Genomic DNA, 21,295 nt, shown 5'->3' with positions numbered 1-21,295 from the left:
CCTTTAACACACACACACACTATCACCTGACATCTTTAAATTACTTTGAACACTTGTAGGTATTAATAAAGAAAATTGAACTATTTGTTTTGCAGGGAGGGAATAGTGGAAATTGTTCTAAAGGAACGTTTATTGGACCCACTGGGTTGTAAATCGCAAGGGAGCAATCTAATTTTCTGCACCTGTATGAGAATGTTTCACCGTATTGTAATAATAGTGAGCCAAAGCCACAATTATTTTTCAATAAAAACATCCAGTTTACTTTAATAGAAGACAAAAAAAACAACAACCCAGAAATGATTCACATATTCACACAACAGATTTCATTATGATGGAAAAGATGCTTCAATAGACTTGAATCCTCCTGATTGAGGCAGCTCTGTGGCTGAGTGGAATATTCCATCAAAATCAATATTTCTGAAAGCAGAATTACATCCTCAAACATATATTTACGACGTTGTGATTTTGCAATTTTCGCAATTAGTGATTTTTTTCCCCTCCTATTTCCTGCAGCGACCCTGAAAGAGAATCAGTTTTGCGTTATGAAGCCAGAGATGATAACCTTCTCTTCCCCAAATGAGGGATAAATTGCCAATTTGATTTTATGATCCGGGCTACAGACATCCAGCCGCAACAGAAGGCAGTTTGTTAAAAAATAAAATAACAACAGCAGGGGAACATATGTTTGTTCTCCATCCAATTGATTAGGCGAAACATAATTATTCATGCATTGGCGAATTTTGACAATTTTGCTTCCATACCATGTCTTCTTTCAGACTAGTCGAAAGAAAACATCCCAAATACACATTTAGCTATTTGTTTTACTACATCAGCCTCATTTGCATATTTAAACATAACACTTAAGAAAAAACTTGTAATGCAAAAAGTAATTGTCTTAATGTAAGCAATCAACTATCGTTTCATATTTTTTTTTAAATGCTGTTCGTCTGTAAAGTTTTGCAAAATGCACATCTTTAAAGGTTGTTTTCTTATATACACCAAACTTTCTAAGTTTTTACAGATGTGTGTGTTCATACATCATTCATAACCTGTATAAAGAACATTTTATTTATTATTTTACGATATATGGAGTGATTCCCTCTATTAAAGCCTAATTATGTTAAAAAACAAGAATTTTGAACCAGACTTCATCCAGTATTCATCTTTCTGATTGGGAAATGTATGCAAATGAGCACATATTTGATAAGAATCTGCCTCATTTGCACATTTAAACATACATTTTCAGAAAACATGCAAAATAAAAAAGAATTGTCTAATCAACAGGGGAACTTTTACAGTGATATGTTGTATTTTTTAACCTATTCACCTATCCCCCTTTAAAAAAGGTCCTGCTGTGTCTACATCCTAAACTCTGAACTAGTGTGAATTGTTGGAAATACACAATAAAATAAACATATTGTGTAACATTTCCTTATTTATGCCGGTGAACAAAACTGTAGATGGAGAATTTGCTCAGCTGTGCGTCCCCGTCTCCATCCACACATTCATTGTATCCCTATTGTCTTTCCCCCCCCCCCTTCTCTCCACTGCTTTCATCTGACGTTGGGTTTCTATTCAGCTCAGCATCCTCATCAAAGGTCGCGCTCGCAGCCATCGGGCGCGTTTGATATTCCGTTCTTTAAAGCCGCATCAAGAAAGAGGGCACTTATAAACTTGAGCATGTGTGATAATCTCCGCCGTGACGCAGCGAGGGAGGAGGGAGACGGCATGGACGGCTTTAATGAACTTTGTTTGTTCACCGATCTGGAAGATGTCATCATCAGGAGTAAAAAAAATGTTTTTTATATATATTACAGTTATATTACCCTGCATTGGGATTTCTTGTTTTCTTTTAATTCAGATATTTAGCTTCAAAAACAAACATGAACCACACTGGATAATAATCTTTACTTGTTTTGGATGATTTGGATTATTCCTTTCTAAATGAATGACATTTGGTTGTGAATCACATGCTGTTATATAGAGACTATCCCATATAAAAGCTTGAACCACTGTGCCATCTTCTGGTACAACGGAGCTACTTTTGCGGTGTCACATTCTCACTGTGGAGTGAGTGTATGCTGTCCCCTTTTGGTGATTAATGCAAAGGGAAACGCGCTGATTCATGGAAGTGTTTCCTTTCACCACGCGACCTCAGATTTTGTAGAAATCCTTCTTGGTGTCGTCGTCTCTCCTGAGGTCAATGTGCCAAACCGCCTCGCAGCCCTCGAATGGCACGTAGGGCGCCGTGGCAACAGGTTTGCTGGACGCACCCGTGTGCAGACATGCAGAGATCAAATGGCTCAGGCTCAGGATGGTCATCAGCAGCATGAGGAACCCTAAAGACAAGAGAGGACGTGGTAAACTTCATATATAGACACATTTTAATTGTTAAATAAAAGGTGACACAATCTTACCACAATAGATTGTGTTTGCGGTCAGCTCATGGAAACGATAGCTCCTGGTGAACATGGCGCCCAGGCCCAGGATGAGAATGGCGTAGACGCTGAACGTGTGGCGCATGTACTTGGCGAAGAGGAAAGTCTGCAGGATGAACCTGCAGCAAAATACAATCTTCAGATTTTGCTTTACAAACCCAAATCAGATGTTAGGCATCCCCGTTATAATCTCCGGTTCTTTACCAGATTATAGTGCTAAGGAAGACGGCGGTGAGGACACCGGTGCTGATCATTGGGTCCGCCATGCCGGCTTTGTACTTGAGCACTATGCCAAGATCCACCAGAGAGTTCAGGAGAGACCACCAAGCGAACACCGCCAAGCCGTTCTGGGTCTGCCACAAAAACATGAAGCATTTATGTTTTCGCTTTCATCTCGAACATACCTTTTGTGTGATCGAGCAGATCGAGCGGCCTCACCAGGTAACGCGTCCAAGGGATCACCTGGGGTTTGTTCAGGGCGAGCCAGGCTTTGTGCTTGTCCAGGTTGGAGTAGGACACGTAGAGCATGTAGAAGCTGAGGACCGGGAGAACCCACCTGAGGGCGACGGCTGCGAGCATATCGCTGTGGAAAGCAAACGGCGGCGGTGATCGCTTGTGAGGCAACGTGCATGTCTCGTGAGCGTTACTACTACTACTTACTGCCTGTCCCACAGGGGCATGCTGCACATCCTGGCAATGTTAATGGTGGTCCACATCAGATAAAACGTTGACGGGTGGATTTCTGGATCACGGACATCTCTGCAGATAGAAACCCCCCATTTTATTTAATAGCCATTCAATGCATTTACATTCTATAATGAACTTTCTATACCTACGTGTGTTTGTTTGGTTGCAATGTAAACAGATGCACCAGTTACCATTCTGTTACAAATCAGCAGCTCAAAAGTTGCTTTCTGCTCTGAGAATTCTGGGATTTGTAGTATAAATCTTAAGGATTTTGACGGACTTTCCTCGAGCATTGCATGAAGCTTTAGAGACACGACTCATGCTACCTTTTAAAAAGGCTGACTGTCGCATACAAGAGCCAGGCCTTGGACCACAAGTCAACCATGATCCAGTAGCTGTCGGACCACCAGTCCATAGTCATCTCCAGGGGGAAGGTCTCAGTCACATTCCTGGATGAGGTCCGGAACAGAGCTGAAGGACAGAAATGAGACAGAAAACAATCCCAGCTGACGCCTTATCAGGTCAGATTGGGAAGTGTGTGTGTTTGTGTGTGTGTGTATGGCCTGATTACTTTAATTGGCTTCCATCCAGATCAATGGCTTACAAAAAACAACTGTCGGGGCAAAGGTCCTTCAAAAGGAATTGCACCTGCACGATAACATAAGATACACAACTGAATTTGCAGCATGCAAATGTGAAAAAAACACATTTAGGTATTATTTGTCGTGAAGTAAACGCTCAAAAACTCATCATCATCTTGATTTGGTGCACTGAAGAATGTGACCACTGAGAATTATAAAGAAATCTCTCATGCAAAATAACCCAAATTGTTCCGTGAGCTCAAGACTAGCGTATTAAAAAAAGCAACAACTCTTTACGGTTTCAAGCTGTGAATGCGACCCTGCAGTAGGATTGAAACGGTAGACGTGGAGTCTCTCACCGTTGGGCACGTTGCTGTCCTTCGCCAGGGTCCAGAAGATCGTTGTCATCACCTGAGAAACGGCGGCCAGGGCGACGCTCCCGACGCGTATCGCGCCGTGGTCGTTTGTCAGCGAGAGGGTCGACGTCTGGAACCGCGACATGATGTCTGGCTGCAGCTCGGAGGACTGTGAGCCACAATATGTGTCACCGCAATCTAATATTCTGGACTTTGGATCGCTGCATGTGCTGTTAGATTTTACGGTGCCTCTTTGATTGGACTTGATTAAAACGCCCTGTAATCGCTCGGCGTGGGGATGCTTATCACAGGGTTTGTGCTCAAAGGAATGTTGGTTCATCAAGTAGGAATTTCTCATATTTATACTGTATTTTTGTTCAGAAAATACAGTTTGAAGTTTGAAGATGTGACCTTGTGTTCAGGGTAGCAATTGAAGCAATTTTTTTGCAGGTCAAAGGTCAAATATTTGTCTTTACTATTGTAGATGGTTTCAATATATACTGTATATATATTTGTGTCATAATAAGTAAATATGAGGCTTCAGTCAGTTAGCTTAGCTTAGCATAAAGACTGGAAACATTTAGCACCTGCTCGGCCTCTAAAGCTCATTAATTACACATTATATGTAGTTTGTTTAATCATTTCAAAATCTGATGTGGATGAATGTTAATGTTTTTGCGATCTTATTTTAGTGTTGGAATATGTGTGTTTTGATGATTTGGTTTGAGAAGATCGGAACTTGGTGATAAGTGTTTTCCATTATGTGGCTTTGCAATTATATTTACTCCAGTTTTTATATCCTTGTGCCTCAATAGCCTTCGACTATTTTTTATTTTTTTTTAGTATTGCTCCTCTTTCTTAGAATTCTTATCAACCCACCATTCATCCAGTGTTATTTCGTTCAACGAAAGTCCTTGAAAATAACATTCTTGACTTCCCGTTTCCTTCCATTTATTATTTTATTTGTTAAAGAAGTAGATATTTTTCTTGCGATGTGTGTAATGTACAAGTGCTTTGGGTTCATATTTTTCCATATTAACACAAGATTAATAGTATTTATTGACACATTCAGTCACTCTAAGCTAATCATAGAAAGAAGTTACTTTGCCTCAAGGCTATTTCCACCGGCGACATACTGGGTCTACTGTCGCTGTAAAGCGGCCGTTTGTGATGCTTCCACACGACCAGGGCGATGCGTGCCACGAACATGATGCAGGAAATAGCCAAGACCAAAGCTGAAGAGGAGATTTAAATATCTATATGAGTCCATGACCAGTATACGGATATACACAGGAGAAATGTATATTGTAAGTACCTGCGAAGATGTAAATGTGACTTTCAGGAGAGTCTGAGTTGCTCAGGGTGCCGGTCAACCACAGGATTACAACGGGGTAGATGGTCACGATGTAACGCACGTGTTCATCAAGGTAGAAGTTCTCCAACAGAAACCTGGGAGCATAAAAAAAAAAAAGAGACAAAAGTTTTGGGTATCTACGCTTGGCGTCGCCGCGGCGACGGCTCACTGACGATGCAGCAGGGAGTCGGCCTCACCACGGTAACAGCTCCATCAGAAGCAGCCCCAGTGACAGCATTGCACAGTCACAACTGGGGGTTTCTGTCTCGTGCTGCATGTACATGGTCAGGTTCAGGAGAGTGGAGAGAGTCCCCCACGTCACGTAGACCGCCGCTCCGTTCTGCACCTGATTCAACGCAATGAAAGACTTCAGGGAAGCACGAGGAAGCCATGACCAGCTTCAATGGCAATGTTATAATCCTGAAGTACTTAAAATGCAGTTTTGCTGGTCGGCCACGTGACCTTATCTACCTCTCCTACGACTGGAAACCAATCTCAAGGTTTTTCGCCACGGCCCGACTCTGCTGCTGCTCGCCTCCTAATCTCAGACCACAGTCGCCTCGTGCACAGACGCTGCACAGCCAGGAGGACGGGAGGGGTTTTTTGGCGAGAATTCGCTCTTTAGATACGGGTGGCGGAGCAACGGCTTGCTTCTCTAACCTTTTCGAGTGTGACAGCGGTGTGCAGTGGGATTTAACAAATGGAATGCTGCCGACTGAAAAATGTCACTTTAAAGGAGTAGTTGGCTGGAGTTGAGATGAGAGAATTGTTACCACTTTCATGTCTGCAGCTGGTTATCTTATTCTAGCATTAAGACTCCCCGGAGTTTTTAAATATCTTATTTAGTTTAAGAAGTATGACTCAACCCATAAATTACACAATCCTCCAGTTTAAATCACCAAAAACAGGAAAAACAGGATTTTAAGTGCAGCCTTTGTTTATGGACATGAGTTTTCAATTATGTGGATGCTTTTTATGCTCCAAAATATTATGTTTTCCAGTAAAAGGAAGAAGAATGAAATGATGTTCCTAGAGAGTAAAGGTTAAAATGCAACCTATGAAGTCCTTTTTATGTGCAACACTTGTCTGTAAACCGAACTTGTTATTCCCTTTGAAGCCAAGTGGAGATGTAAAAAAACGATTTTTCAGTCTATAAAGAACGCCTTTGTTAAATTTTTACCAATATTCTCATAAGCCAGAGGTCTTTGTTGTGATATTTGTGCAACCAGGCTCCGTAGATCTTCAGTCCACGACAGGAGAAAAATAGAATCATGTAATCGGTGAGCATCATCAGGGCTGAGATTACCAGCACTGGCAGCAGCAACCTACACACACACACACACACACACACACACACACACACACACACACACACACACACACACACACACACACACACACACAGCAGAAATCAGCTGTAAATAATGTTTTCTTAGAAATCGAGGGCCGTGTTTGGCTGGTAAACCTGAATTCACACACTCACTCTCTGTCAAACAGAAACAGCCACGTAATGTTCAAGCAAATGTTGATGATGACAGAGACGTGAAATCCGTAGGGCAGCACTGAAGGCGTGGTGTACATCCAGTTGTAAGCGCTCCTGCGGAGAGAAGGGTGATGTTGTTTTACTGGGGGGGGGGGGGGAGATAACACGCCACGCCGCGCAAACTGTGCCTGCGGGGAAATAATCCGACTATTTCATCTGAAGTCGGAGGAATCTGCAACATGTTACGAGCAAATGGAGGAAAAGACAAATTGCCTCTGGACAAGTTGCAGTGATTTGCTGAATGCAATAATACAACAGGATGAGATAAAAAAAAAAAGAAATAGGCACATTTATGCAGCGTGATAAGGCTTTTGAGATCATCTTTTGTAAATCATGCATGAAACGGTGCTACCTTCTGCAGAGTCCCACTAAAAAGTATAGAAACATGGCAAGAATCCAAATGTACATGAAGTCCCAGACAAACAGAGCCCAGTGAGCAGGAGTTATGGGCGTCGTGTACTTGAGAGTCACATCCTCCGTGCTCTGCTGGAAAACGCCTGCAATCGAGACACAAACACAGTTCATCACACATTCCTTCGCAGAACATTCCACCGATTTTGGTCTGATCTGAATAGTCACCTGATTTGGCGCCGAATCCCGACAGGGAGTTGAGCGTGATTGAGACTAAAAAGGCAAACATTCCGACAAACATGAGGCCAACGCGGGCCGGGTTGTGGGTTACCATGGTGATGATCTGAGGGCAAAAGTCCACAAAGGATCCAACTGCCACCAGAGACAACAAAAAAAGTTTTTACATTCTCCACGTATCCACAACCCGCCTCGTCATCTTCTACTCTCTTAGTAGTTCTTCCCCAGCGAATGTAGTCCTGTATCTGCAGGTGTGGAACGGGGACTGACAGTACCTCCCATAACTCATCTGGTCATGATGGACTATAAAGTGTGTCATCCCTCTTTATTGCCCTGCACCCATCCTCTCTTATCTCCCCCCCGAGTCGTAAACAATCTACCGTTTGAAGCAGGGTAAAGAGTAAAGACCACGAAGAATCTGAGATTTGAGAACAAAACACACAAAAAAAGTTTTCTTAATCAAATCAATCCCAGCAGAGCCTGAAATATTGATGCACTGGGATGTTTTGAAATATGCGTTAGGATGGAAAAAGAGCTCATATCGAGTCTAAAAATCAATTTTTCTGATGTGATTTAAGGTGATCATCGCTTAACGAATACAAATGAAATCAAGGATAATGAGGTTGCGGCTCTAGCAGACCTGGAAATCATTCCTCAAATGACGGGTATTGACTGTGTTATAAAAGCTCGGAGTGGCCTATTGTTCATCTTCTATGTAAGGCTGGAGGGAATGTGGAGCTCTGAAACCTTGCTGATTGCATGAGAATGCAATACACACACCGTTATGTAAAGTCACTGCGGGTGTGTGTGTGTGTATATATGTGTGTGTGCAGCTTCCTTCCACACAGTGGCACCATTGCATGAGAGTGTGGCAGCGGGGGCTTGTGACAGTTTATGGTATCAGCTCACTGTATTTTTATTTTACATGTGAATTTATTCCATTTTTACGCTGATTTTGCTCTTTTTTTATTGGAGTAAAGATCCGGGGCCATTTTCATAAAGCTTCCTGGTTCAAAGGGTTGCATTCATTCTAAGACATTTCTTAGAATTATGATGTTTTCTAGGACCTTCCCCTTACAGTTAAGATCCCGGTAAAGATAAACGTTTTCCACGTAGAGAGCTCCAAAGGTGAAACACTGTCAGGAGGGAAAAACACAGGGAGGAGAAATATTCTATTTTCTAAACGCTGAATGACAGTGAGTTAATGAAACGCCACAGATAAGATCATGTTTGCTGTCAATTTCATTGGAGTTGCGTTCGCATCTCGTACGAGACGCATTAAGGCTTTAATTCCAGAACAGCGATAGCTGTTTCCATCCATTCATATTTAATAGATTGAATACTAAAAATGACCAGCAAGTACATTTTGTAGGCTACTTCAACAGAGATGGTAATTTCCTAAGATAGGAAAGGCAGTTTTATTGGTAAAGTAACCAACAACAAGGTAATTCAAAGTGCTTAACATGAAACATTATAAGCATTGGGGAGAAAAAACCCATTAAAACAAGCAAATAAAATAAAATAACAAGAATATCGAAGGAATAGAAATTTCAGTGCAGTATAAGATATTAGAAACATCCTAAATCGGTTTGCTTGAGTCCGTCAGTCAGTCTCTCCACCTCCATTAGGACATAAAACCAGGTATTTTTGTCCGATCCGATGATCCTGCTGCTGTGGTTTGAGTCGGGCTGCACACCCGAAGCTCAACCTTTTGTGTAAAGGGAGCGTTCGACCCGGGAATCCTCCCCTGCTGGTTCATCTCACCGGCACCAGATGTTGCCTCGTGGCGTATTGTATTTAACGCTCTTCAATAATTAATGCAGAGCTCCTCAGGAGTCGTACACACAGGTAAACACACACACACATCATATACTGGGGTTGAGTCATGACTCCGGATGCACGTGGGAGAGAATCACAGCTCTGCTTATGAACGGCGGTTATTCGTGACCATGGAGTCGACGAGCTCGGGAAGACTTCACGCCGCTGTTGACTCACGTACGTTTTGGCGGCGCTTCCGATCCGCCGTAATCCCCCCTTTGTGTCTGGATGACTCTTTTCAAGTTCACCGACTGATTGCTGTGACCCGCGCCGCCGGCAGAGGACAAGGCCCAATTTGTCGGCTGCTCATCATCTAATAAACTGAAATCGTATCCAATTACACGGCCGCCATCTTTGATCACTTTACCATTACGAGAAGATATGCGCACGATGGGTATTATAACGGATCACTGTCACTTTGGTGGCATAATTAGGATTCACTTTGTGACTCATGTCGGTCTTGGCGACGGCGAAGACTCACGGGCGTCCAAACGCCGGTTAAATATTGAAATGTTGTGTCTTTGACGGGATGCCAGAAAAGCAATTACCTAAACTGACAGGGAGCCGAATAAACAGCCAAACAGTTTCGCGGTTTGAAATCTTGATCTGAAGAATAAAAAATGTAATTTTTTTTTAAAAAAGAGCCGATGCCGGCGGCTTCCTTGGCGTCGGCTCTGTGCAGACTAGATTGGACAATTGGGACGTGAATCCGTTTGATAATTAGGGGCCCGTGACTAACGAGCTCTGTGTGTTTGGAGTGTTTATCTCGGGTTCTGTGACTTTCACGCCGTATTTGTGGACGACATTTGCGGATCCCTCTAGAACCGGCTCCTAATGTCACAATTACGGCGCCGTGACCGATGGCGGTGGCGGCGGCCTGTGCCAACTAGATTACAAATGAGGGGTGGCAAAGGACAACAGAGGTGAGTGGATGAAAGGACATCGAGGATCACGCAGAGGCCCAGAACTATCATTTCAAACATTATTTGGAAACGTTTGGTCGTCAGAAGAGCATGTTTTCACTACTTGGGGATAAACGGTCATAAAATGCTAAGAAAATATGGACTTACGCCACAAAAACAGAGTTATACGAAATAAATCCTGACCATTGACCGGCAGCAGATGCCACATTTTCACCTTTTTGATGGAAGTTTCAACAGGGATCACATCCAATCTTTCCTCCCGTTCCCACCTCTTCACCACAGCCGAGCCATCACGAAAGATAAACCTCTACATACCAAACCACTTTGGTCCGTAAAGGCTGTCAAAATAATGTTTCAATATAACATGACCCTGGGAACCACTGCTGTCTTCTGCGTTATCCTTCAAGTTTGAACACGTCTGGGTTTTTATTTGTATTTATTTTTAACAACCTTTCTCTGTGTCGCTGCTCTCCTGTCACTCAAACCCTCGGTGCTGCTCGTGGAGTGTGAAGGCGGGAAGGTGGTGGATCACGGCGCCCTTCACACAAGCCGGGTGATGTTGGACTAAATCAGATTTCGGGGGGATTTGGACGCCCAATGTAGACCGAGAATTGCACTCAAACTCGCTGCTGTGACAAAATATTGGCTCACTATTGTGCTAAAATGAAATATGAATGTTCCTCCGATTGCAGTTCTGAAGGTTCACTGAAGCGACGGAATATTTTTTTTATCTCGTTGGAAAGAAGGTTTAAAGACAACATTGTTTTACATCAAATATATATCCATTCCCGTCACGCAGCTCCACATCTTTGTCCTCGCATGTTGACCGTTTGAAACTCACGCTGCATCATCCATCACGTTCGTCTCGGTACGGGGAGCACAAATGTGTGAATTACCCAGCCTGCACTGCAAATGATGTGAAATTGAACCAAATATATATATACATATATATATATAGGCTAGGCATGCCTTGCCATAGCTTTGCCCCTCTGCTCTGGGAAATGATTAATTTAACCATAATAGGAGGATGCAGCTCATTAAGGTACATATGCTGTAGCTGTTGTCCGACCCTGACATCACGACCGCAGAGCTTTCATTCAGCAAACCGACGTTTAACACCACCCGTGTGCCTGCAGCAGCATGTCTCTCATTCACTCAGCTTTCTTTCCATCCTCCATGATTTACCCACACACACACACACACTCTTTCATCTCCGAATGCAGCAGTGTCAGAGCTATAAACCCTGCAGCAGAATGCACGGTGGTTTGGAGTGCATTGTTGGAGCGTCTCAAATGTAGAATCCCTCGATTCCAGAGAAGGTTTCTTCTTCCTACCTTCACGAAATTACCATTTTCAGGTGTTCTTTATAAATTTGTGTTATTATTTAATTAATAAGCCATTTTTTCCCCCCAGTATGCATTGTGACATCCAAACCATCCATCCAGAAATACTTGTTGCATTTGTTTACCATGGAGAGCAATAAGAATAATAATGACTGAAATAAGAACCCCTTTTTTTAATGTACATATCATGTGGTTGCAGTCTATTGTGGTCTATTGAAGCCGCGGTCACTAAAGGAATAAGCGGTTTCCCCTCTTGCACAATGGTGTTCAGACTAATCTCTCAAATATATTCAGCTTTATTGAACTCAATTGACACCGGTTGGGAGAACACTGTAACCAAATCACTTCATTACTTTATTATAATCTTAGAAAATGGGACCAAATCTATTTCACCTCCGATTTGAAACTTTAAAGCCGAGCATTAAAATGGTAAAGCCTCCTTTTTTTCCCCTCCTCTCTCTTGGTCATTCGAGTAAAAAGATGTCACGATGAATGTGACACGGGCCGACTCTCCTCCAAGGTGACACTCTTTAGTGGATACGAGAGGGAGCCCTTCTGACTCCTGTCACTTCAGTCAGGACGCAGTGAATTAACGGTCCGGGGGAAGAGAAAGTCAGAAGTAGAGAGAGAGGTCAGAGAGCTAGAACAGGGTAGAGAAGCAAGTGCAGTGAAGCGAAGATAATGCAGTCCCTGTTTGGTTCTCTCAGCACCTTCTACCTGCCAGTGAATAGTTCAGGCAGAAACTGCTCCTGTCTGTCTCTACCAGAAGGACACGGGGAGTTACAGTGCAGAATGACAACGTGGTGACGGAGAGCAAAATCAATACAGATGGCGCATGTTAGCTTAGTTTAGCTTAGCATAAAGACTGGATGCAGGTGGAAACAGCTAGCACTCCGTTTCAGTCCCTTTTAAAGCTGGTTTCGTAACACACTGTTGTTGGTTTTAGCGCCGAAAGAGCCAGGCTAGTTGCCCCCCAGCTAGCAGCTGTTATGCTAAGCTAAGCTAACCAGCAGCTGGCTATAGCTTCATATTTAGTGCAGAAATGTAACCATCTAACGCTGCACAAGAAAGCAAATGAGCATCTATCCCAAAACGCCAAACTATAACTATTTTTGTTTCAATTTATGAAGCCAGCATGTCAAATGAAAACTTTCTTTTTTTAGTGTTCTATCCCTTTAAACTGAATATCTTTGCCAAAACAAGCCAGTTGAAGATGTTACCTTGGGCTAAAGGAACCTCATGTAGACAAATTAACTCACTAATTAAATGAAAAAAGTAATCGACAGATCATTCGATAATAGCCTCGTGAAAATAATTGTTATTGCGGTCCTATTAAGATGAACGTCCTCTTAACAACACGTAGCACTGATTGCCGCATTAATCCAAAGCGGTGATGTCATCGTGCAGCTCCTTACATCATCAGGTTTCCCCCGACTTTTGCCTTAAATCCACAAAATCTTGTTCCATCTCGCTGCTTTTCGACATCCTCGCCTCAGCCATTCAATATTTATACTTCACTGTGAGTTTCTTTTGTAAAGTTTAGGGAAGTGTGAAAAAGCACACGAGTATGCAGGCGTGCGAATGTGGGACACATGTTTTCACATTAAAAACACGGGATTTTTAAAACAGCGCCCGTGACTCACGGATGAACCGAAAACAGCTTTCATCAATGTGTGTTTTAACTGATGTGTGATGAGTAATTCCCGAGACGTCGCTGCTCATCAGTCATTCAGCTATAAAACCGCTAAGTGCATTTGAATGAACTCGACCCATAGGGGACTCTGATATGATTAGTTCATCCTTGTGTAAAGTGTCCTGTGCCCCTTTCACAACTAGTACACACTCAGCAAGCCACATACAAACATTCAAATACACTTATGGAAATATGCTGTTGTGATATCAGCATTTCTTTTTGAGGCCTCTCGTCGTGTATTCCACCCCCCGCGTCTGAATTATTCAGCTTCAATGCCATTTCTATTCTTAGTCCCTGTACTAGTGTTTGGATGGCTGCAGAAGAACCCAGAGTGTACAGTAAACAACATAAGTAGCGTACTTTATGCGCTGCATAATGCCTGCAGAATAAAAGCAAGCCCTTTTCATTAGCTCGGCACTTTAGTGTGGATATTGTCGGGAGAGGGGGCTCGGACGTGTGCACGAGCACAAGTAATGACTTCCGATTTTCTTGGGCTAAAAAGATGTGCGACATTAATTGGGCAATTAGAAAATGCAACATGTTCGATGTTCCTCAACTTAAAGACCTTCGTGCGCGCACCATCTGCTCTTTGCATTAAAATATGTGTACATGCTGCAAGGTCGAAATTAAATGGCACTTTTTTTTTTTTTTTTTTCCCCGGCTGGAATTAATTTGCCGAGAGACAAAGAGGGGCCCAGAATTAAATCGAGTCGAAGAAGCGATAGAGTCTTCAAGGGAACATCAAAGGTTCTCAGACGTCCCTCTGGGCCCGCTTCACCCAAGCATTGATCGACGACGCCGGGTGGGAATGTGCTTACGGTCTCCCATCCACCAGCGAACTGATTTCATCCAGCCACGCCTCGCCGCTGAGATCTGCTAATCTCTCCAGTCGGTAATTGTTCTGAGAGAAGCAGCAGAGGAAGAAGAAGAGTGAGTGGCGGTGGAGGGAAAGATGGGAAGTAAAGCTGCAACTAAGGTGACATCTGCTGCAAACTTCTGCTGCCATCTGAATGCTGATAAACATAAAAAAAAAATGATTTCTTTAATTTGAGTTTTGGTCTAATTTTATAAAAACATACCCATCAAGCTTTCACTGTCACAAGGCTGTCATCGCCATGCCAACATCCGCAGAATTTATAATGATGTAGTTAATTATTAATATAGGTTGTGCTTTATCTGCCAGTATTATACAATTGATTCTAATGAATTGCAGTGTAATCATTAACCCTGATAAAAAGATTACTCTGTTGACAGAGTCGATGTGTGTACAGCACATCATATAAAGTGTTAGTGATGATGTTGACTTGTAATAATAGCAGGGAATTCACTATTCTTGGGGTTCTCTGAAGGTGAGCGGAGCAGTTTGAGGCTCTGACATCTTGTTAAAGTCTGATTAATTAGTATTTGTGATGACCGTGTAATCAAACAGTTACTTTGCACTCTCTGTGTCATCTTTCATATGTTTGCAACTACCTCCATTGGCATGAATTATTGATAAATAGCTGGCTGTTGCATGCTGAGCCAGAGAAAGACGTAAAACCTGGACTGGATTTCAGCCACAAAGAATCGGTCGGACAAAAGGCATACATTAAAGGATTTTATTCTGAAATGTAAAACACTGCTGTTCTCTGTGATTTTAAATATATAGTGTATACTATTTTTCAGTTACATAAAAAGAAAAAATGTAAATCTTGTTGCATTGCTTTGTTGACAAGCCTCAGGGCTCACAGGATTCGTATTTATCTCCGACGAGCATATCTGTGTTTTCTCAGCCTGGAGACAAATTCTGATGGAGCCGAGCTGCTTCACACCCTTTGAAGTGCAGGCCGGCATCATGGGTGTACTGTACTTGCGAGATGCTGTGACGCAAATAAGATCACACATGCCTCCTGAGGGACTGGCTGCACCAGCGCAACTTCCCTTAAAGACGCCACGCACGGGAAACGGTGTTGAGTTTGAACGCACCCTCTCCAGCCTGTGTAAGCCTTTTGGAGAGCTTGTTGCTCTTTAAAGGAGTCATCACCCGGAAATCGCAATTTCTCTTGTTAAAACATGCATATCTGTGTTTGACCTCAGTTGAAACTTGCCTGAAAGGCTGGAGTTTGAGAGTGGCGCCGTTTTTTCGCTTCTGCTCTTTTTCCGAACAGGAATAGCACACAAGGGTGTGCATTCCTAAAGCACGAGATTTTGATTCTGCGCCTTCGGTGACGTCACCGTGGCGGCTACTTGCATAAGCCCACCCCTCTTTCACCACCCAACCCCGCCCCGTCCGCTACCTGAAATCGCCGAAGCGCCGCCATTATGTTTTGGAGTCTGCATGCAGGCAAGCCCCCCCGGCTCTGTCCTTCCTGCGGCGAATCAACGCGCGCCTCATTACATATTATACAATGCACATCCGGACCAGTCAAAACCTCGCGCGTAATCTCGCGTGATAAAATCGCGGTACGAAAAAGGGTCAGAACAAGCTCAATGTTTGATTAAAATTTTTTTTTTTTTTTCTAATAAGTTTTACGAATTGATCCAAAGCGATCCAAGGGGGGCTGGATACGTATAAAACCAGGTGATGACTCCTTTAAGGACGAGCTACTACCCTGGGTGACTGTTGAATCCCCCCGGAAGAAAAATGAGTCACCACACTGGTCACAAAAATGGTCAAACTTCTCACAGTTTCAAGGTTTCGGTTCATTTGTGATTCCAAGTTCATCTTATTTGCATATGTGGCCACTCTTCATACCTGTGCTTATTTGATCTCTCTCTCTGGGTTTTCACAGGGGGGCGGCAATATTGATTTCACTGACACTTTCAGGGAATGCTTTTATTGACTGGCTGCCACCAATAAATTGTTGATTGCCGGTTGATGAAAAGGCTTCAGGCTTCAGTAAATCCCCCCGATAATGTCTCCGAAATTTCCTTATGCGGTGTCACATAACTGATTTGTTTAGAGCCCCCGACACCCGAAGTCCTAGCCGACAGGAAGTCCAATCTATGCTGCTGCTGCTGCTGCTGCTGCTGTTGCCAGGGTTATGCCGCTGAAGTCGAAGCAACTTTGTTATTAGATCCAGGCTTCCCGGCGGGCACAGAGCTCTCTCCCGGCAGAGTCGCCTCCAGTCTTTCATCAGTATCACTGTTAGAGAGAGACGGAGAGGGATGAGACGTCTGTGTCATGGGTCTCTGCTCTGTCTCTCTCTCTCTCTCTCTGTGTGTGTGTGTGTGTGTGTCTGTCTGTGTGTCTGTGTGTGTGTGTGTGTGTGTGTGTGTGTGTGTGTGTGTGTGTCTGTGTGTGTGTGTGTGCGCGTGTGTGCGTGTGTTAGAGAGAGAGAGAATTAGATGATCAAAACTGCACCGCAGGATTTCATTCTCCATAACTTAAATGTCAAATGTATCATTTTGCAGCCTATTTTTGTTTATGAATACAAGACATGAAGTTAATATATACACATAAACGTCCTAACCTGATGACTAATGAACATTAACACTTAGGGTTTTCATATTTTTCATTAAAGAAGCTGATCCTCAACAGATGGATTTGTCTTTGTCTGACTAACTTCATTTCTATTCCATGAGTCGTGTCAACTCCTCTCTTCCACGCTGGTTTAATTAGTGAATAATATATATATTATATAAATAAATCAAACAATTCTGTATGCTCTTCCATAATATAGTAAAATATATAACTAGAGGTCCATTTACCAACCATTCCCAGGCGTTTCCTCCTCAGCTGAAGGATGTTTTCAAATGAGGATAACATTTGGATTAAATCTCTGGTACATGGATGCATTTTAAATGCTGTGACTGATAAATATGTTTTTTGGGGCTATGAAACGTGGGAAATAATAACCTAAGATTAGCCTTTAGCCATTAGCGTCAACCTTATAGATGGGTTAATTACATCTTTACAGGATACAACCCCCCCTTTCCTGTCATATGTAATCAGCAGTAGCAGCAGTTATTATTCTGATCCCCCTCCTCCTCCTCCTCCTCCTCCTCCTCCTCTAGCTGAACCTGGATGAGTGGACCGCAGAGGAGTCCGCTCCGGACGCTCCGCGCCGGGCTTTGCCTCCCTCCGCTCCCGTTGAAGCGCCGTCTCATACGTCCAGCGATGCCTCTGCAGCCCGCAGACGGAGCGATACAGGAAGATACTACGGTGTGTGGGACCTTACCATCCATGTGACGCTCCTCCTGTGATAAAACCCCCGACGTGTTATCCTTCTCGAGGCAAAGAGGGGGGGACATTTCGGCGACACAGCAGAGGATTACTCTGGAGGCGAGCCTCGGGACGGCCTGCGTTGACAAGGTAAAGGGGAGCGAATGCGCAAATTGTGATGTCTCGTTTCATTCATTCTGCAGCGACATGTTAGTCATCATGACTTCTAGACGCAACTCTTTTATCAAAACATTTTATATTGGTTTTAATGTGCAGTCCTGGACGTCATGCGCCTTGTTTTCCTGTCGGATTGCGCGTAACGGACTGCGTTTGCACAACTTTCTTCTAAACACGGACAGTGACAGAAATGAGGTGATTCATTTAGACAAAGTTGGTAGACTGCACCCCCCCTCCCCCCCTCCCTGTGACAGCCATCCTCACCACTTGTCTATAAGTGATAATAAAAAAATCAACCCAATCTGTGCGCCTTCACGCGTCAGACGCGTTTGCAAATGCATCTTTATTATGAGGATGGATGCGGAATTGTGCTCCTCTTTTTGTTGTTGTTGCAAGATGAACACATTGCAATCAAAAAAGGAGCTGCTACCACTTGTGGGACGAGGATGCACTCCTCTGACCACGTCTCCCCTTCCACAAAGCCTCTGCAGACTGCAGTGATGGGTTGTGGAGCACCGTGCCATATTCCTATACAGCCACATCCACCTGCTCTGTGGGTCCATTCTGGCTCTCAGCATCTCTCCATGTGTGATTGCCAGCCTTGCCCACCAATACATGTAAGCTCCAAGTGCATAAACGAAAAAACATCACATCTGCAAAATTACTCTGGAGACTTGACTCCAGCTGCGATGTGAACGGACCACTTGTCTTGATGTAAAATGCACAACTAGTTCTTGTGCCAGAGTGAAGCTGTGTTAATGGCTCCTGGTGTTGATGAAAATGATACGCCATTAGGACGGACTGTAATTATTGTTCGTCTGCGTGGAAGGGGGCGCCCAGCCAGCGGTTTCTTCTTGTTATTCTGACTCCAGCAGCTTCCTGAGCCAGACACCAGGGGTGATGGTGTCGGGGCAAAGAGGTCAGTCGAGTATAAAGACGCTATTAGTAATGAATTAAGCACTTAAATAATACAGGAACAGGAATATTAGAGTGAAAGCTGCAGGCCACGCAGATCCTCCAGATTTGAGGTAATGTGCTACAGACGAGGCATATTTAATTCCCCCCCATCTCCTCCTCTCGTTATCTTCTTCTTCTTGCAAGTGAACGGCGTCGTTTCTCCCCCAGCACATTGTTTTATCTCAAAGAACAGTCCCACAATCTGTTCCCTGGGTACCTGCATGTGTCACCTCCTCAAACCGTAAGCGTGCATCCTTGTTAAACACAACCCCCCCTCCCCAGCATCTGCTCCTCTTCCCATCCCCCCCCCCACCCTCACATAGGAGACCCTCATGCATCTCGCCCCGTGTGACTGACTGCAGTGGCTTCGTGTTGGAGTGATCATTAGCTGCCTTCCCTCCCGCTCCGCCTGCTCGTCGGATAATTACGCAGCCGCCGCTGAACTTTCAACCTTGCGCCTCCCTTGTTGTCCTGATGCTGCAGGATGAGAGGCGGCTTTAGTGGCTTCACCTGATGATGACAAGGATTTACAGATTCAAAGGTTTTTTATTTTATTTTTGTATTTCCGGGTCAATTATATCCCGTGTTGTGCTGTTGTGCACTTTAGTTAAAACACACTGAGATGTGCTCTGCTACAAAATACCTGTAAACACCGCTTCAGTCGCCTGCTTTCCACACGCTGCCGGTGGAATACTAAGGATGCTGTTTTTTTCCAGGGGAGATAAGGGGCTTGCTGAATATTTTAAAAAAATCTATTTTTTCACACTTCTTCCATACCCAGCAAGTCTCACTTCGCAACCCAATTATGCAGCTAATGCCGGATGTTGATGTGTCATCACGGAACGGTCCAAATGGCGTTGTTTGTGTGTGCGTTCGCCGCTCTGTTTTTTTTTTAGATTGTCTTTGAAGCCACGGAACCCTGAAATTAAAATGAAATCATGGGAAAAAAAAAATGGACCATCAGATTTGAGCAGACCGAACGGCAGACGGAGGCAAAGACTGGTTCGTGGCACAAATATTGCTTTCTAACCCCCCGAAGGCTTTACAATAGAAATAAGGGGATGTTGACAGCAAAGAAGATTTGAGCAATGCACGGCGATGACGTAGCTGTTACTCATGTAACTCGTCGCCCCTCCGGTTTTATTAGGGAAGGTCAGAAGTCACAATCTTGTTGTAATGATGGTCGTGGATGACAGAAGTGATGAGTCAGCGATTGCGTTATCCTCAGATGTGCTGTACATTCTTTTCTAGTTGAATTTTTAATTACACTGGGCTTTTTTAAATGCTCACCTATGAGAGCAGGACGTCTTCTGTTTGCCAAGGCTTCTCTCTCACCAGTAAGACTTAACTGGAAGGGCTTGAGGGGACTCTTCGGGCACTCGTCCTGTAATCTCAGCCTGCACACTTTCCCATGCACTTAGATGCTGAGATTGGTCGCCAAGCAGTCGACAGGCCAATTTAATTTGTCCGTCTTTTCTCCTGTGGATGTTTTCTTCTTCTTCTTCAGGAAGTAAGGAGCTGTGTGGTACCTCCGGAGGGGGAAACCAGTGGAGAATATTTATGTTTTTGTGCCGTGAAGTTAAGAGATCAAGCCTTTTATATTCACCAAACTCGCTGCCCAGGAAACATGCCTCTCTGTAGCCGGGCAGATTGTCGCTCACACTCAATGACCATAGATTCACCGCTCAAGTACATTTACTAATCCCGCTCCTCTGAGATTATCTGAGTTTTTCGGCTGTAAAAATTCCATTTCTGCTCCCCAGGATTTATTCTTAATAACTTCTACCTTTTTTTTTTTTCCTGCTCTCATTTATCTAGCCCGTTCTCTTCAGAATATCAGGTCAAACCCAGCCGTATATCGGGCTGCTGTTGCATGAGGCAAAGTACATTACGCTCACTGATGATGTCACTTTGCTGTATACAGTATTCTGCTGAGGGAGGACTGTGTGTGCTGCACAGCAGCAGCAGCTATTGAATGTCTGGACCGTTGTTTACCGTCACAGCTTCCCCTTCATGCTTGCAGGACTTTCCGCCTCAAGCGTTCCCCTCTGTGGTGTTTGTCTACATGGTAAACACTTTGTCATACCGCATCATTATCTCACCTTCTGACTTGTCCATCTTTCATAAGCGAGGGGATGCTTGCACAGCACTGACACCAGGTTCCCCTTTCTCATGTGCGTGATGCCGTTCATGTGTCGTAACACTGTTTCGGTGCGATCGCCGCCCTTTCACCAGGAACTAGGCCACTCATTTGTTGATATGGAGACATACTGTGGACCTGCATTCGACAGGGGACAATGTCGATTCCAGTGGGAGAGCGAGGGAAGAGAGGCATGTTTGTACGCCTTCCAGCTATTGGAGCATGCTCCGACTGTGAAAGGCCACTGCCATTGTTGGGTAACATAATCCACCAGGGAGGCCTTCGGCCAGACGCTGGGGAGCACTGCCTGTACAAGCTCTCCCTCTCTCTCCCCCCCCTCTCTCTCTCTGTACAGATGCATATCCCTTTTCTGTCCTGGAATCAGCTGCTGAATGCTAAGCAATTTTCAACTGTTATTGAACCTGTGTGTGGGACGATAGTGCACACATCCCCTCATTGTCGCCATTCTCGACACACACGCTCTCTGCCGGCTGACAGCTTGTTTAAACAGTCTTATTGATGGTTTATTCTCATATTCTTCACTGATGGCAAA

At 43.9% G+C, this 21,295-nt stretch overlaps 2 protein-coding genes across 4 annotated transcripts in view; one reads left to right on the top strand and one right to left on the bottom strand.

Moving 5' to 3' along the window:
* Positions 1-2,154: 2,154 nt before the first annotated feature.
* Positions 2,155-20,794, bottom strand: LOC311028857 (uncharacterized protein; the record flags this gene model as incomplete). Its single annotated transcript, XM_084033653.1, has 16 exons — positions 2,155-2,339; positions 2,418-2,557; positions 2,643-2,791; positions 2,877-2,973; positions 3,452-3,596; positions 4,066-4,231; positions 4,650-4,660; positions 5,166-5,297; positions 5,378-5,511; positions 5,614-5,762; positions 6,597-6,741; positions 6,900-7,013; positions 7,312-7,456; positions 7,539-7,653; positions 7,715-7,792; positions 20,705-20,794. The coding sequence occupies 16 exons, from the start codon at positions 20,792-20,794 to the stop codon at positions 2,155-2,157; spliced, it is 1,995 nt and encodes a 664-aa protein (XP_083889779.1).
* The window catches only part of dlgap1b (discs, large homolog-associated protein 1b), a 75,752-nt gene continuing 71,919 nt past the window's right edge, over positions 17,463-21,295 (top strand). For 2 of the 3 annotated variants that reach the window (XM_084033451.1, XM_084033450.1), the window contains exon 1: positions 17,464-17,618. The gene's annotated coding sequence lies outside the window, so the exon portion shown is untranslated. Of the gene's footprint in view, positions 17,619-21,295 lie in introns of all 3 variants that reach the window. The other variant, XM_084033452.1, reaches the window with a different exon arrangement.

Source organism: Eutrigla gurnardus (genome assembly GCF_963514095.1).
Source record: "Eutrigla gurnardus genome assembly, chromosome: 18".
Lineage (NCBI taxonomy): Eukaryota > Metazoa > Chordata > Actinopteri > Perciformes > Triglidae > Eutrigla > Eutrigla gurnardus.
This window is presented reverse-complemented; position numbering and strand designations above follow the sequence as displayed.